This window comes from Copadichromis virginalis, linkage group LG6, assembly GCF_057382275.1.
Source record: "Copadichromis virginalis isolate Kocher_CV1m ecotype Utaka linkage group LG6, C_Virginalis_male_GT1.1, whole genome shotgun sequence".
NCBI lineage: Eukaryota > Metazoa > Chordata > Actinopteri > Cichliformes > Cichlidae > Copadichromis > Copadichromis virginalis.
The window spans coordinates 42,374,996-42,392,375 of NC_140623.1; the positions used below are offsets into that span (position 1 = coordinate 42,374,996).

The following is a 17,380-nucleotide window of genomic DNA, read 5'->3' on the forward strand; positions in this document are numbered from 1 at the left end:
GGATGGATGGATGATAGATGGATGGATGGATGGATGGATGATTGAAGGATGATGGATGGATGGATGGATGGATGGATGGATGATGGCTGGATGGATGATATATGGATAGCTGATGGATGGATGGATGGATGGATGGATGGATGGATGGATGGATGGATGATTGATGGATGGATGGATGGACAGTGTTGGGGAGTAACGGAATACATGTACCGCCGTTACGTATTTAAAATACAAAATATGAGTAACTGTATTCCGTTACAGTTACCGTTTAAAAAGGTGGTATTCAGAATACAGTTACTTTGTTGAAATAAATGGATTACACTGCGGTACTTTCCTGTTTCATATTGTCGCGGGTCAGGACTGTTTGGGTTTTGTTTGACAGCTACGTTCTGTTGTTCCAGGCGGCAGCGTTGCGGTTGCCATGGTTACAGGGTAATGCTCTCGCTCTGCGTGTTTCCTGGGTGAGAGAGCGCCTTTTTGTTGTTGCTGTTGTGCTAAGCTAATAGGCAGAATGCAGAATGTAGCATCATGGGCAGTGTAGTCCGTGTTGCAGGGAGAATGGACTGCCATACTCGTTATGGGTCTGTGAGCGCGAGGAGGGAGAAAAAGGGGAGTGGAAAGGTACGAGTTGTCATCGAGCAGAAACAGGAGCTGGAAGCATGTAAATATAATAATAACCACTGCAGCCAAGAAGAGTGCCTGACGAGCCCAGCTGTAAGTAAGCTATTAAGACTCGACTGTACACCGTGTTCGTGTTTTCCTCCGAAAACAACAAGTTCTGTTAGAGCAGCCTTTCAACGCCTCTCTCTGTCTCTCGCAAGAAAAGTTGACCCAGACAACAAAGTAAAGCTAGTTTTCGGCTACCAGCCGACACGGAACCAACGTATTAGTCAGAGGTCCCTTTACTACGGTTCGGAGTCGCGGACCTTCAGTAATAGTAATAAATCACACAGCAATAGTACATTCATGTTGTTGTAAACAGCATGATAATATGTTAAGTAATCCAAAGTATTCAGAATACGTTACTGTCATTGAGTAACGTAACGGAATACGTTACAGAATACATTTTGGGGCATGTATTCTGTAATCTGTAATGGAATACATTTTAAAAGTAACCTTCCCAACACTGTGGATAGTTGATGGATGGATGATGGATGGATGATGGATGGATGGATTTTGGTGAAGGTTAAAGTTAGATCACGCTCTGCTTGGCCTCACTTCTGCTGTAAAAATCAGTTATTAAACTAAAATGTTTTGTGGTCTTTGTGCCTTTTGGAGCATTTTTAATGAAACTATTGAGAAATAATGTCTCCTGCTGTGTGCTGCTGCCTGTGCTTCAGGAAAAGTTCTGGTATTTTAATAGACTAATAAGTACATTTGTGTGTTTGCATGGTATCCCTACACTTTATGGATCTTTAAAACAGCACCAGTCCCCGGTGCACTTACACACAGTTAATCTAACTACAGCAGGTAGCTTGAGCCAACTATGCTGAAGAACGTGAATACATGCAGAGCTTGTGCATGTATTCGTGCTATCTCTTCATGTCAGTTTGACTGCACGATGTTCAGATCAGGGGCTGTATTCACAAACATTCAGGGAGCTCTTGCAGAGTTCTCCTAATGTAGACATATAAACTATAAACATTTATAGAAAGGAGTCCTCACTTAAGAGTGATTTAGGAAGCTCTCAGAGTAACTCTGAGCAAGAAGTGAACAAAACCTTTTACCTCAGCGAGGCGATGCGGCTGACCCGATTAACAAGAATACATTTTTGCCAGTTTTCAAGTAATTCAGCCTCGTAATCACATTCATTTCTGGCATCATTGCATTGGATGGGAGATGTAAGCGTATCTTTAATGAGATCGGCTACAAACATTATCCCCGCACCATCTAATCTGCTGTTTCATTAACTCACTGTCATTCGGAGGTATTTCCTCTACCTTTTGTCTCTCCACTATTTTCTCCTGCTTAATAAAGCAAAGGAAACTCTTAAGCCTCTAAAAAGGCACTCCTTCCTACTGATAGCAGTTTTTCCACAATCTAGTATAAACTTCAAATGTTAATTCTTATAAAACATCATAAATCTAAAGCTGCATACACAACACAAATAGTTTGCTTTGACGTGGCAACCAGAGACCACGCAAAGTTGATAGCATTCTGCAGTTTCAAGCAACTACACCTGAAATATCCACCAGCAACAGGAACTGGGCGGGGCCCAAGATAAACTTTTCTCAACTTCCAGGTGAGCGACTGAAGCAGTTACCCATGCGACTGAAAAGTACAAGTGATAGACATTTGACCTGGTAGTAAATACATTAAAAAGTTACCTAGGCCGGACCAGAGCAAACAACCAGCCGTCAGCTTTGACCAGTGAATCAGTTCCAGTCTGCTTAAGACTTTTTTCCAGATTCTGCCCCAAGCAGCAGCTCTTTGTAATGGGAAGCTTTAAGAATGTGGCCCCAGGGCTCTGAGCGGGCCACACCATCTGTCACAGGACTCCTCGTTCTTTGTAACTCGGGCTGGATGTTTGAATTTGATACAACCTCCAAACAAATGAACACCCACAAACAACGTCTATATGCATGCCAGTCTGTTAATAACAGACACAGCATTACAATCAATGAAGCCCTTTGTTGGGGAGCTATGACCTTTCCACAGCTGTCCTTGAATTTCACATGTGAGGCTTCCACAATGTATTCAATATCATATGTAGATTTTATACAGGCATTGGTAGATACCTGTCAAATAGCTCTCAGCAGGTTGTAGTTCTCCCGACTCTTTTTGGCTAGAACTTGGACGTTGGAGTCCTTCCTGTATTTATTGTAAGGAAGTCCTTAGTACATAAACCAGAAATCCTTTAATTTCTGGTTAATGTACGCAGAAAGAAGGCGAAAAGCAAGAAACTAGAGAAAGAGACCTTAATTCGGGTCCATCCTGCTCTTGATTATCTCAGCAGTGTGTTTCGGTGTAGCTAAAGTCATAATGATGCTGCTCTTTACATATTTTTCTGTTTTTGTTATGAGAGAAACAAACAAATTCAATCGAGGCTTTTTTTCACTCCATTTAATCCTGTTGAGGTGCAGAGTAAAAAATAACAAACCTTTATTTTATATCTACCATTTCTTCAAGAAACAATAACCAAAAAGCATATTAGTCAGTGTGGACATCTTACATTTAAAAGGGGTGATCATCTGAACATTTGAAGCAACAAACATAATGCCACAAAGCAGCTGTTACGCATCCAAAGCTGAAATATGGGCATCACCATATGTTGTATCCCATTCTGAAATCTCAAGTTTTGGTAGCCATAAAACATCTAGGATTATTACACCAAACCTGATGAGATCTGGATCTGGTTTAGAAATGAAGGGTGTTGGTTTCTGGTCTTTTGTCCTCTAAATGGGACCAGAATTAACCAGTTCAGTATCTTGTTATATTAAATAAAACCTGAAACTAGCAAGAGAGAGCATAAACATATGTGATAAGTGTTTACTGTGGCGTCAAATCTAGTGAGAGATTGGGTTGTTTTCTCATGAATTTACATCTAATTGTACTTTTTTTGGCAACCAGAGGAGCTGCCCCCTGCTGGTCATAAGACAGAATGCAGGTTTAAAACGCTTTAATTTTAAACCATCTGTGGTATTAATGTTCATAAACAATGTCATTGGTGGCTTCTGAAGATGCTGACTCTGCACTTCTAAAAGTGAAAACATCCAGCACAGAATCAGGAACACATGAAGACGAGTAATCCATCCAAGTACCCGTTTTCTTGTTTCACTTTAGAATCATCCTGTTTCTGAGTTATTTAAAAAACAGACCAAACCTAAACAGAACAGAAGTGTTAATAAGGCCCGAAGAATTCATGAGGTTCACATGAAACATGCCTCTCATCAGATAGGCCGTAAATATCAGCTGTAGCTGTACGCACACACCCATCTGATGCCGACTAAAGTGCAGCGAACCGTGAATCGCCACATAGTCCAAGTTATGTAATGCAAGTTTATGTACAGACTCTCAAAGATGCACCTCGACCCTGTTGCAGACAGGACTGTGGGCCAAAGGAGGCTTTCTTTCTAAAGGTTAAGGCTGACAGAGCAGTGACTGCAGGAAGAAAGAGTTACTGTACAAAGGAAGGATGTTCTAGCAATGCATTCGTGTACAGCAGCGGTGTCAAACAAGGTGAGGAAGTGCACTTTTCTGCAGGCCTTTCCTCTGGTGTGTATCTGCGAGGTTACACGAAGCGCTGGTCTGACGTTTCTTCCTGAAACTCATCTGGCCAACTTCCAGTCGCCGCTCTTTTCACAGCCATGTCCCTTGCGTGACAAATAGCTGTTATACCTTAGCGCGATGATGTCATCCCTTGGGACTTTTAAAACTCAGCAGACTTGTGGGTGTTACTTTTATTGCTGGGTTTGCAGGGATATTTGTAAGATAGAGGAAATGTGTTTTCTCTTAACTTGCTGTCCTGAGCCACAGACACCACTTATCTGAGTGAAATACAGTCATTTTCTGTCCCCTGATCTGTTTTATAACTATCGATTTAGCTCAGAGATTTTTTTTTCTCTCTGTTGAAAGAAGTCTTTCTTTAGCTGAGTTCTTCTTTAAAATCCAGATTTTTGCAATTGTCAGCAGAGGTGATACTTGAAACCAAATGTGGTTGGCCTCTCATTGTGCTGCGAATACTCTCCAGCAACTGTATTTACCTCAAATGTGCACACCATGTGTGCGTCTCCAGCATCTCATTTAGAAAACTAAACCTTGAGGTTGAGGTCCTGATTTTATTTTGATGAACCGCCCAGGCAGGCCTTAGTATTTGTTATGGTTACGTGGTGGTAATCATTAAAAATGATGGGGAAACGGGGACATGTAAATATTATTACCTGCGTGATTTAGAGAGTAATCTTTAAACATAAACAACAACGTACAGCATTTTGCTGACAGTTGTTTAATGCTCAGCGAGCCAAAAGGATCATCTGTGTCATGTCTTTGCAACTTACTGGGAAAAAGTTGGTTTAAAAGTTGTTTTTTTTCTTGATAAAATTATAGATTTTTCACAAAGAACAGTGTCAAATAAATGCTGCTTACAAACTCCAGCGATGTTTTAACACAGTTCATTTACATATAAACTGTTATGTGTTTAAAAAGTGTTTCTTCTAACTCAGGCTGGAAATGAGTTTTCCTCCACTGTCCTTAATTCTGACATCGAGCTTGAGCATTTAAAAGGAGAATAAATCTTTATATTTAATTAAACTGCAAATCCACAATGATAATTGTGACATTAAGCATAGCGAGTGCTTAATATTTCACTCGTGCTATACAGCTAGTAGGCTACCTGAATGCATCACTTAATGTAATTTAATATTTCACAGAGAAATAAAATGTTTTAATTAATGTTTAACATGATGGAAATTCACTGATTCTGTACTGGTGTAAAGGAAGTAAACACTCTTCTGGTTCTTTTGATTAATACCAAACTTCACCGTTCTGAGGAAGCTTGTTTCCTCTGAACGGTTTCTGAGCTCAGCCTCTGAGAGGGTGAAAAAGAGCAGAGCAACGACTCCCCCAAATCAAAGGAGACCAGTTAAGGTGGTCTGGGCTTCTGACTAGAGTGCCTCCTGGATATCTGAGTGAGGGGTTTTGGACATGTCACACCCAGGACAGGAGAGATTACAACTCTCGACTGACCTGCAAACACCTTGTTGTTCCTCCAGAAGAGCAGGCAGAAGAGGCTGGGAGCGGGAAGGTCTAAGCATCTCTCCCTACACTGCCTCCCGTGTGACCCAGGCATAGACATGCAATAGAAAATGGATGGACAGGCAGCGTGTTTGAGTTAATCAGGGCCAAATGATTTTGATGAAGAATGCAAACAGCTGATACCGGTGGTCTGTGTACTAAAGGTGTTGTTGGAGCTTGGACCGTGGTTATTTCCACCTCAGAAGCTTCCTCGATTTCAGTCTGTAACAGCTCTGCAAATACGAGGCCAAACCGAGCAGCCTCGAGCTCTGTGGATCAGAAGGCTGGCTGAAGTCTTCACTGCCGTGCTAAAAATGGCAAATGGTTGTCTTTTAATTACAGATACAGCCGCCTCCGGGGTGGAAAGTGTTAATGAACAAAATCCAAGATACCCTTGAATGATGAATTCCTGGCATTCACCTATTAGACTCCGGTTCATATATCTCATTTCTCTCACCCTGTCCTGCCATTATCTAAACGCCTGCAGCTTCAGGCCCAGAGTAAACACTGGTGTCTGGGACTGAGGGCTGCGAGGTCACCATGGATAGGTGATGACAGCTGAAGTCAGAGGACTGACTCTTGAGGGGTCACCCAGTCTGTCTGCCAGGGGCCTGAGGCACATAAGGAAGCATGGAAGGTGAAAGACTGAGTGCTGAGAGTAAAGAATGTGGCCACTTGCTCTGTGAGCCTCTGGACCCAAACTTAGCCTCAGACGTGTATCGCTTTCTTATTTTTAAACTATGAAATGTGGAACGATAGGCCATAGGCTACTCCTCTTATCTAGTTCATTTATTTAATTACTAAACCTGTCAGACAGTAACATCTTGCAGTGCATGGCCTAATATGGTGAATTAAGAGTGGAGATTATATCATTTAATAGGAAGGCACGGCACACCCTCTTAGAGGTTGGGACTGCAAACTTTATCACAGATTTAGCCAAAGAACATATGCTGCATAACTTACTACACACCAATCAGGCATAACATTGTGACCACCTGCCTAGTACTGTGTTGGCCCCCGTTTTGTTGCCATAACAGTCCTGACCCATCAAAGCATGGACGAGACCCCTGAAGGTGTGCCGTGGTATCTGCAACAAGATGTTACCAACGGATCCTTCAAGTCCCCTAAATTGTGAGGTGAGGCCAGCACATCCCAGCACATCCCACAGATGCTCGATTGGACTGAACTCATTGCTGTGCTCCTCAAACCATTCCTGAACCATTATCCTGCTGAACGAGGCTACAGCCATCAGGGAGTACCGTTTCCATGAAGGAGCCTACATGGTCTGGAACAATGCCTAGGTAGATGGTACGTGTCATTGTTACGCCCACATGTGTGGCAGGACCCAAGGTTTCCCAGCAGAACATTGCGTAACACAACTTCCCCAATCATCGTTAGAAATCCAGACTTCCTGCACTTCTGCTAAACATTGTTACTCAATGTATTGAAGTCTCTCCAAAATTCCTAAACATGAATAGAAACTTCTGTTCTTTAGTCTCACATTAACTCTCTTACTGGTAGCTGAGGACAATCGTGGCACACCTGAGTGGAGACTACATTCACCATCTGGGAAGTGACCCAGTCTGATGTGTAGTATCTCCAGGTGTGTGGGTTTGGTGGATCGTGGGTCAAAGAGGGTTAGGATTACTGATATGTTACTCATACAGCACATGAAGACTTTGTAGCTGATTAGACATCTGCACACACAAGCAGGAGCGGGTGCTGGACCCAAACAGTCCAAAAACGAGCTTTTCCCAGAGGTGAACACGTGGTCTGACATCATTAACGGTTTATGCAAAATATTACCTGACATTTTTTAACCTTATCACATACACAATAGCTCAGCCTGTGTTTGTCAGGGTCTACTTCCTGTTTAATCCTTGCCCCACCCACACTTTCCTCGTCACACCAATGGGGATGTGTAAATGTCATTATGCGGTTAAGATGGATTTCTTTTCATTGTTTGTTTGTTTGTTTTTAAAGGAAACTTTTCTCCTTCATCAGCTGAGGAAATAAACCCTGTGTGGTCACACTGTGCCCTCGCGCCTTACCTCCCGCTCACCCTTATATCCCCCCATGTTTTATTCCAGCCTCGTGGCCCATAAATGGCAGCTCTGTGCGGCAGTGACAGCGTTAAAACCGCTCATGTCCGAGTCTCCACCTTCTATGTAAATGACAGCGTGAGTGAGTGGGACCCGAGGCGGAGAGCTCTTACTGAATGAGGCTGACGGGGACGGGGGGAGTTGCCTTCACGGACGTGTGTGTGTGTGTGCGCTCACAATAATAAGGAGGTGTGGGTCCGCTCTCTGCTGTTTGCATGTACCCGGAGCAGAGCAGCGATAGGCTACCTTTTGGATGCAATCATGTCACGAGCGCTGGGCTGTGCCACGAGAGCATCTGAATAATCCACACCGGCCATACGCGCACGGCAGAAGACTGAAGCGATGGGTGGCCAGATAACGCGAAATGCCTTTTACGGTAAGGAGCAAACATTTGTCATATCTGAGATGTTTCGGCGCCTTTGTTCAGGTCTTTGGCTGTGAGCTGCTCACGCTCTGTTATCAGGTACCAGCCTATTCTTTGCTCACAGTTACGTCACTCCTGTAATTAGAATAGGGGTCTCGAGACGCGCAGCTGTGTCTTCTGATTACGACGTAACAACCAGGATGTCCCCGGCTCCTCGCGCATTGACCTGCGCCCTGTATAGCAGTAAATTGCAGGGAGGTGTTTGCACTGGGAGCAGCTTAGCTGGAGGAGAGGAAAGTTGTGGGGTTTCCCCTCATTACTAAACAGAGCGTGCAGCTGTGCCTCGAGAAATCAATGAATTGATTTTTTTTTCTTTTGTATTGTCCTGTATGCCATCACTAAGGTCCCACCAGGGGCGTGTCCAAAGGATGGGGCATGGGATGGCACCAGGCCCCATAGATGGTATCTCTATGGGGGGGCAAATTTGGCAAATATTGTAGCTTGTGCTCCATACTGTCCACTTAAAGCTTTACTTCTTAGCTTCCAGATTGTAAAACATAATTCTGCATTATTTTGAATTCTGTGTACTGTTACCAGTGCCTGAAGTACTTTAGTAATAGTACAAACGTATCCAAATACACTCGAAGCAGGTGTGCAAATACTTGTTTTCTACACACTGTTTGTATCTGATCAGATATTTGGGTTTCTCGTGCTCCACGTGCCACACTATTCCAAATATCCTGCACAGACCCCCCGGGGGCAAAGCATCCATCTGACAGGGCGGTTGCTGGCTATAAGCAAAACGCACAGGCCGGCTGAATTTCAAAGATGTGTTTTGGTGGTGTAGTGTTCTCTCCACGAGACCCCAGGGACCTTTTGTTCTGTTAATAAACAGTGGAGCTTCTGTATAGGTTCATACTCTGAATGTAGGCCAGCTTCAGTGCTTGTGTGGTGTCAGGCAGAGTTTTTAACAACAATAAGATGACAGTAACCCACCCATCCACGTCCCCACACCCCCTCCTTTCTACAACAGCAAGAAATGAGGAAGTGAGCCGTGCCAGCAGTGTGATGAGGAATTCGTTCCTCGTCTTTGCACAATTATTATTAGCATGGTGTGTCGTGTTTGGGTGTGTGTGTATATATACCTATGTGTTACTATGGGGGTTAAGCTGTGTCCCTGATCCTGCAGCCTCTTCTGGTTTTGACCACCTGATCGTTCTAATTAAAGCCCTGAGATTAATCCAATTACTTAAAGAGGGACAAGCTAAGACAGCAGGAAGAGCTCCTTTTCTCTGGGATCAAGGTCAAACGCCTCCGAAAATTAGAACACGGCGTTTTTCTTGTTGTGCGACCAGAATGCAGTCTTACCTGGTATTGGTGTTAGTCTCTAGCAAGGCTGTCATCAGGACTCACAAAGAGGCCCAACTTATTATTTTTACTAACACAGCCTGTTAAAGGAAAACACGTCATTATATTTGTCCATAAAATTCAGTTTTGTGAATTTTAAATCACTTATTGAAAAGTTTTGTGTATTTCTTCAGTGTGAAGTTTGAATGCAAAATTAAATCTCTCGACATGTTTTACTAATAAAACGGACTCAGAGCATGGCTGCTCTTTTGTGCATTACAACATTGTTCTGTGTGTTGATGGCAACAAAATATACAAAATGGTAATCAACTGTAAATTAGAAACAACTCGAATAAAACAGCACGTCAGTTTTCATATGGGAGAGGTTTGTTTTGATAGGGTGGCTTTTGTTTGCTTTAGGCTTTACATGCACCAGGTTTGCATAACATTTTGGTAAAAACCACGTCTAACCCAAATTTACAGATATAGTCGTGGAATTTGGAATCTGAATATAGTTATTATCAAATATGTAAGTCGAACAAATGTTCTGCTGTAAACATAAGGCTGTTTCGTGGCTCACGTGTGTGATGTTCTTGCAGAAATGTGAGCTAAGTCACGTCTTATAAAGCTCGCAGTCTCCTCTTCATGGTTGATGTTAGAAAACTCTCCAACAGAACTTTTCCCTAGCAAACGTTTGGACCCATGGAAAGCGTTTGTGTGATTTCATGTCCCAGGGCTCTGGGACTATTCAGTGTTTGAACTTTACTCAGAACTCGTTTGACATTACGTCTAGTTTTCTTTTGTTCAAAGATGCCTGTACAGATCAAAACTGTTCTTAACAATAAATACTGAATTCTCTGATGTTTTAAGAAGGATACTGAGTGATTTTATTCCTGGATCTCATCACTTTAAACGACCATGGAGCAGTTCTGACAGTTGTGCAGAGTCCTGCACACAAACTGCTTTCACAGTGCATCTGAAATAATTTAACTGTAATAATGACCAAAGCTGTTACTCGGTATTTTATGGTCTTACCTTCAACTGCAGACTTTAGTTTTGTCATCTTTTTTCACTGTAACTGCTTTTTCTCGTCTGCAGTCACGCCTGCCTTTGTTTTGCCAACAGCGACGATGTTTGCTGTCCTCGATGTTCCTCATAGTTGAGTTAAAACTGCAAATTGCTTGCTAGTAAGAACCTGCAGGTACAGCAGTGTTTGAGTGAGTACAGGAGGCAAGCATATGATAACTGGGAGTGATTCATAACCTCAGCTTTAATCACAGACTGTACAGAAAAAGGTTGCCATCATAGCCACTGCGACATCCTGTTTCGAGACCTCCATTTCAGCTGTTTTGCCACCACCATCTTGGTTTTTGGAGGTAGAAGTCTCCACGTGTGAAGGAGCAGCTGATGCTAGCTTTCATCCACACAAACACAGGTTACACCTTACAAATAACAATAAAAAATAGAGTTTTAGTCACCAGAACCACATCGAAAGCCATCATTTTGTCTGATAACTCAGTTAAAATGCTGTAAAATTCACAAACGTGGTCCTGAAGTGCATGGCAGTGAGTTTTTGAAGTGTCTGTGAGGCCCAACAGAGCTCGCAGCTACAGCTGTGTGTGTGTGTCAGCGTTCCTCTAATGGTGGAACTGTTGAGAGGGGGGGAAATTAGCTAAAGTTAGAATTTTAATGTGGGAGTCTTTGTGGTGGCTTCATCTTTCAGCCTCAGAGGCCGACACTTAGTCATGACAGGCAAGTTAAGGCCGGTCCAAAGCATTATGGGTACCCCCCCCCCCCCCCCCCAATCAAAGTATAACTGTTTCCATGACAACCCACAGCCATTGATAGAAAGTGCTTCTTTCTAAATTTGAAAAAGCAGGCATTAATTTCTGAACCTCTGCAGTGATGTTTTCTTCTGCATGTGAGCCTTTTTGGAAAATGTGCCTGTTTAAAAAAGAAAGTTAAAATCGTTGCTCTGCGTCTCTCACTGTTTACGTGTTTGCACGAGCACAGCGAGAGCTGCTGGGGAACAGATTATGCTTTCTAAAATTGAATCTCTGCAGGCTGCTGTTCTCAGGTGTGAAGCACCAGAGCACATCCAAACAGCGTTTGCTGAGTCGGTTGCGTAATTGAGTCTGCCGAGTGTGTGGGAGCTCCACTTCTGTGCTCCCGATTGACTGAAAGTGGGCCACTGTCTGCGGCTGATTCGACGCAGCGTCTGGTTGCATTCGAGCTGAATTGGATTCTGTATCCGAATGCAAAGAGAAGCTATATCACAAAGTAAAGATTCGTAACTTTGTCGAATTGGACTGGGGCTCGGAAATGTCACGGGATCTGCCTCAGGTTATTGAACGCACCAGCAGCCTCTGTTTTGTTTTTTTCTTTTTGTGTGTAGGAGAGTATAGTGACAGGAACGTATGTCTCTGGGTCAGGTGGCATTGTTGAGAGCGTGCATCAGTGTCGCACACATAGCTGTTGCTTCATCTAACTTAAAGCATCAGCTCTCGTGACAGGTCACCTTCAAGGCAGCGCCCACACGATGACTTCCAGTCAGTACTGAATAGCATCTCGCATGCTTCAGTCAATACACGCTGCATGTCATTACGCCTCTCCACCAGCCTGCTCTCTTTCTCTAACAGAGAGGCATCGTGGGACAGCATTGTGCTCCGCTGTGCGCAGCCTTGTGATATTATTATTTATTGATTACTGTTGTGTAATCCCTTCCGTGAAGAGAATGTGGTAAGACTAGTGGGCCGTAGTGGATGACGTCAGTCAGACTTCATCCTATCCACGTCTCACCTTTCACTACCAGGCCGTCCCAGTGTGAATTATTTAGGCGTCGCTCTGCAGCAGGTTAAGCTCTGAGCTGTTGAGCACATTTCATTTGGTAGTTATGTTATGATCATTTGTAGCTTCTCATTTGCAGGTGACTTTATTCCGTTTAATGTAATTTCAAATTTAATCCGTTTTGTTTCTGTCCAATCTGCTGGCCATTATAAAGACATGACTGTGGACTCGGTGGGGAATGAATATTTCATATAGTTTTTGTTCACTCGCTCTTTTTTTATTTTTTTTATTTTATGAAACCTGTCCTGTCAGTTCAGTTCAGTTTTTTTATACATTTATACAAATCACAAGGGGTCCAGTAGTTGCACTTTCTATTTCCTTCAGTGGAAACCAGTTTGGATGCACATTTTCTTGTTTAAAAACATCGTTATTTGCTTCAGGTTGGCTTTCTAAGTGGACCAGTTGTAAACTGTTTCAGTGGTGGTTGCACATATTAAACATGGGCTAAGTTTAAATAATGAGATAAGAGTCTGAACTGTAGAAGTAATCCCTGTGGCCCAAGAGCTCAAAACTCACTGATCTCAGGCCTTTTTTTAAAACCCGTGGTTCTTTATGATGTCAGTAAGAGCATGCGGTCGTCTAAAGCACCAACTGCTGGCTATGAGAGCAGAAGACCTGGCTGTGTGCCGTTTCTGTTACTTCTGTTTGCAAGGGGGAGCTAATCAGAAGAAAGTTAGCTTAAAGCCAGGGGGAAGGTCTTCTTTCAGAGAGTGTAACATGTGAAGGGGTCATGGAAAGCTACCTTTGCACAAGGTTGAAAACATGGAGTTCCTCTGTAGCATAAAAATCTGCCAAACTGATACTGAAGCCAATCAGTATTTCAGTTAAAAAGGAGAACTGGTGGTGAGTTACATTATTGTATTACAGTTTGTTGAGCCGCTTGGAAAGCAAGTAAGCTGTTAGAAATGTGCTTGGACTTTTGAGTGACCAACATTTTTTGATTGGTGCTATAAAACTCAGGCAATATTTGACAGGATTAGTATTATGGGGCTTTCAGACATAATGCAGCAAGCTCTCAGAAAGGCATTATTTCCAAACTCCTTCGAATGAGGTCTCTCTCCCACTTTGTCCTGAACATTCGTCAGGAACCCTCGACGTTACATTTTAACCCTCTGTGCGTCTCTTGGACGTCGTCAATGTCAAAGGTAGGCTGGTGGACTCAGTGGACGTCCCTCAGAGAAAGACCCTGGGAGCAAAGTCAAAGTCATCATCTTTGCAGGAGTTGTTGATGAAAATGAAGAAGGAGCTCTTAGATGGAAGAAGTTAAACTTCTAGCATGTGGTTTGTGTCGGGAAAGGGTGCATTTCACCCAAACCTAGATCGTTTTTTCTTGTAATCTAGCAGTGTTTGTGCCTAAACCTTATAAAACATCAGCTAAAAAAAAGAGACGTGGAAAAATAGCAGTCCAGCCTGGTGTGGTGTGTGTGCCGTGGAAACTGAACTTGTTGTTTTATCAGCTTCTTCTGATACTTGTTTCTTAATTTGATAAGAATCAATCAAGTTGTTATTAGTAGACTTCATTAAGATAAAAGGTTTTTTTCTCTAACAAAAGTGAAAATACGATTGCCACTGATGGTAATCGTTGCTCAGTGTTTAGCGGTCAGTAGTATAGCTAAAGGAGGGAAAAAAGCCTACCTGAGCTAATCCAAAGTAAATTGTTTTTTGGACGGGATCACCTGACACTGATCTGAGCAGTCACAGACCAACAGATCTCTCACAATGTTCCTTAACAACATTTCTGATCTTTTGGTCGCCACCAGCGATGCAGTGACTTCCTGGTACCTGCCCTCAGGTAGAGTAGCAGCCACAGCTAACGTAGCAGTCGGTGCCTGTTGAGTTTTATATGATCTGACTGCATCTGTCACACATGTGTGCAACTTTGGAGATGAGTAATAAGAGGAAACGTAACACTCTGGGTGACTCTGTAAGAGGCACAGCATGTTGTTCTTGTACCTGTACTGTAACGCGTAAAGCCTTCTTGCCGAAATGATAATGCATGTGATTAATTGTCGCCGTTATCGTGTGATTCATTTCACTGTTGCAGTTACATTAGACTGAAATGGCATTTTGTCATGAGTCAGTGCGATTAAATGCATCATCCAGACACTGCTATGTAAACATCATTAAGAAGTTGTTTGTCATTGCCCTCCAGGCTTGTTGGCAGTGTTTTAAATGACGCTGTCAGCTGATCTACAGAGAGAAACATCTGAAAAAGAAGCAAAGGAGAAGCGTTTTCCACCTGTGAAGTTTTGGTAAAGATGAAATGGATTTTATTTATCCGCCCTGTGTTGGTAATGTTTGCAGTTATCCCGAGAGAACGAGCTGAAGCTAAACAGTCCGCTTTGTGTTTTCTTAACAAATGATTCTGGTGAGTGATCCAAAGTACACCAGTACATTAATGCTCATTTACTTCTAATAGGTGCATAAATAAACTGTGATAAGCTTGAGTGGAAATGTAAACCTGTAAGGATCTGGTGTTTGACGTTACACCCTACACCAGTCTGCATGTTTGTTATTCCCATGTTCCCACATTGCTTAAAGGCTTGATGGGCTATCGTAAAGTCACAAAAGTAACTCTGTGTGCGAGGTTGTGTTTTCTCTAATGTTTCCCAGGATGAGCTTCAAGCTGGACTTCACATGGCAACAAGTGCAGAGAGTGGGTTGGTATGTGGGCTACCTGTGCTTTGAATGATACAGCCTCATCGTGTTTCCATGGTGCTAAAATTGGGCGTATCAGTGGAGATCTGGGTCAATGACATGTGCAAACACCGGTCAGGGTTTGTTTTAGTCCCCCTTGGAGATGGGTCTGAGGCTTTGGACACAAAGTGTGTATCACAGCAGAAAAGTGATTCTGCACACACTGCTAATGCAATATGTTGCCTTTGTATATGAAGCAGTATAGCCTGGATATTAGTCTTCATCATTTTATGCAGCGCATGGTTCAAAATCTCTGCACAGCTGAATGAACGGCCGAGGTTCCAGCGAGTGGCGGGTTATATGGCACAATACAGCTCAGCTGTTACCTCACAGGAACATTTCATTTGAAGAACAGCTTTTGCGGGTGTTCCACAGAACAAGGAAGTGATGTACCCACTAGACACGGAGCAAATATTTGAATAGTGTTCTGGACACATAAAATTCGATTAGCATGGGAAACTGCTTGAGTTGAACAAAAAACCTCTCGTCATCCACCTGAATGAAATGATGAGACCGCAGAGATGTTCATTGCAGTATGACGGTATTATCTGTCTGTGTACTGTGACGAGCGATCGGACCTGTCACACATGTGCTGTCATTAGTGGGATAAACAACCCTCTGCACTCCTGGGCAGAGGAATACAAGCTTTTCACCCTGTTTGTTCATAATAAGACATCCTTGACCTTTGGCAAAATGGCTCCTATGAGGCTTTTAAAACAACCTCTTCACTGATAACAAAAGTATAAAGCTGTGTGCACAAGAACGGGTTTAGCGGAGGCAGCTGTTAGACTGTAGTCAACAAGAGTTATTTACATTGAGGGGTCACATCTCGGGCTCTGAGGACATGAGCATACTCCAGGATTTGTGTTCCTGAGGTAATTGGACGACTGAGACGGGCTGCTCGAGGCAGCTTTGTTTTTCTGATAGCTTCAACAAACAGCAAGCCTTAAACAAAGCCCACTAAGTGGGGAAATAGTCGATATTTGGTCAAAAGTAAATTCAAAGCTTAAGCCATATAGTCTGAGTGCAGTGGCCAATGTTGGGGGGGGGCTTCTGCAAAGAAGCTATCTGAACAGCAGGCGACTGGTATCCAAATCAAGTAGAACTAGCAGTAAGTTATCATGCATTTCAGCATTTTTAAGTGGAGCTGGTACAAGAAACATTTTTTTAGCCAGCTGCAACCTTAAGACTTTCTATAGTGAAGGCAATATTTATGCTGCTGCTGTGTTTAAAGCAGTGCCATCACTGTGTTTCATGAACTATCTAAGAATTGCATTAAAGTACATATCCTGAGTATGTTGATAGGTTACCCACACACGCATCCATCCATGCTTCATTCATTTCAGGATTACAGGGGAGGATATACCCTGGACAGGTTATCAGTGTCTTGCAGGGCTAGCACTCAGAGACAGACAACCATTTGCACTCACATTCACACCTATGGGCAGTTTAGGGTCACCAGTTAACCTTGCCGCACCGACTGCATGTCTTTGGGCTGTGGGAGGAAGCCAGAGTACCTGCAGAGAACCCACAAACATGGGTGTGCAAGCTCCACACAGAAATACTCTGGCCAGGTGGTGGATTTAAACCCAGGACCTTCTTGCTGTGAACCAACAGTGTTAACCACCGCAACACTCCGGCCTACCTGAGTTTGCTCTTCTGCAGCAGCAGCAGAAGCAGCTTAAATACTATGGCCTGTATGGGATTTGCCAATTGGATGTATAGACGTTTATCAGCTGAGACATCAGCCGATGTGGGCTGGCACTGAGATGAGCTGATCTGCCAGGATTACAGCTGAGCTTGACTTCATGATGCTGCCTAAACGAGTGCTGCGCATGTTACCTTGGAGAGGAAGAAGTACCACGAAGAGGAGAGATACTTGGATACCGTGTAGTCTTGATATTCGCTCAGAAGTTAAACCAGCTGTGAATTCAGCGTTTCCAAAACGTAACCGTTGACCCACAGATACCTGAAATGGATGCTTTTTTTCTGTGTTCACTAGTACTCCTGTTTGTTTGACTGGAAAAACACAACCAAGCAAGACTATAAATATAACTTTATTGTGTCTCAATAAACAAAAGGCATCTGTTGTAAGCTCACTGATGGCTGCCGAGTGAGCCGATCAAGACCTTTAGATACCACGGGTTGCTAAGGAACATGAATTCACACGTAGCCCCTTCTCTCTGCAGCAGCTGTGCCTCTTTAGAGCCCGCTAATTCATTCAGCTCAAACTGCCCAGGACCACGTGAACCACATTCAACAGCCGCTCCTCTGTAGCACTGCCTAAGAC

At 43.2% G+C, this 17,380-nt stretch overlaps 1 protein-coding gene across 2 annotated transcripts in view; it reads left to right on the top strand.

Moving 5' to 3' along the window:
• Positions 1 to 17,380, top strand: part of neurl1aa (neuralized E3 ubiquitin protein ligase 1Aa) — a 67,836-nt gene that overhangs the window by 18,884 nt on the left and 31,572 nt on the right. Inside the window, exon 1 of one of the 2 annotated variants that reach the window (XM_085460502.1) lies at positions 7,936 to 8,211. The exons of the other annotated variant lie outside the window; for it this stretch is intronic. Coding sequence (XP_085316628.1) covers positions 8,178 to 8,211 — 34 coding nt within the window. The 5' untranslated portion in view covers positions 7,936 to 8,177. Of the gene's footprint in view, positions 1 to 7,935; positions 8,212 to 17,380 lie in introns of those variants that run through there. 2 annotated transcript variants of the gene reach the window in all.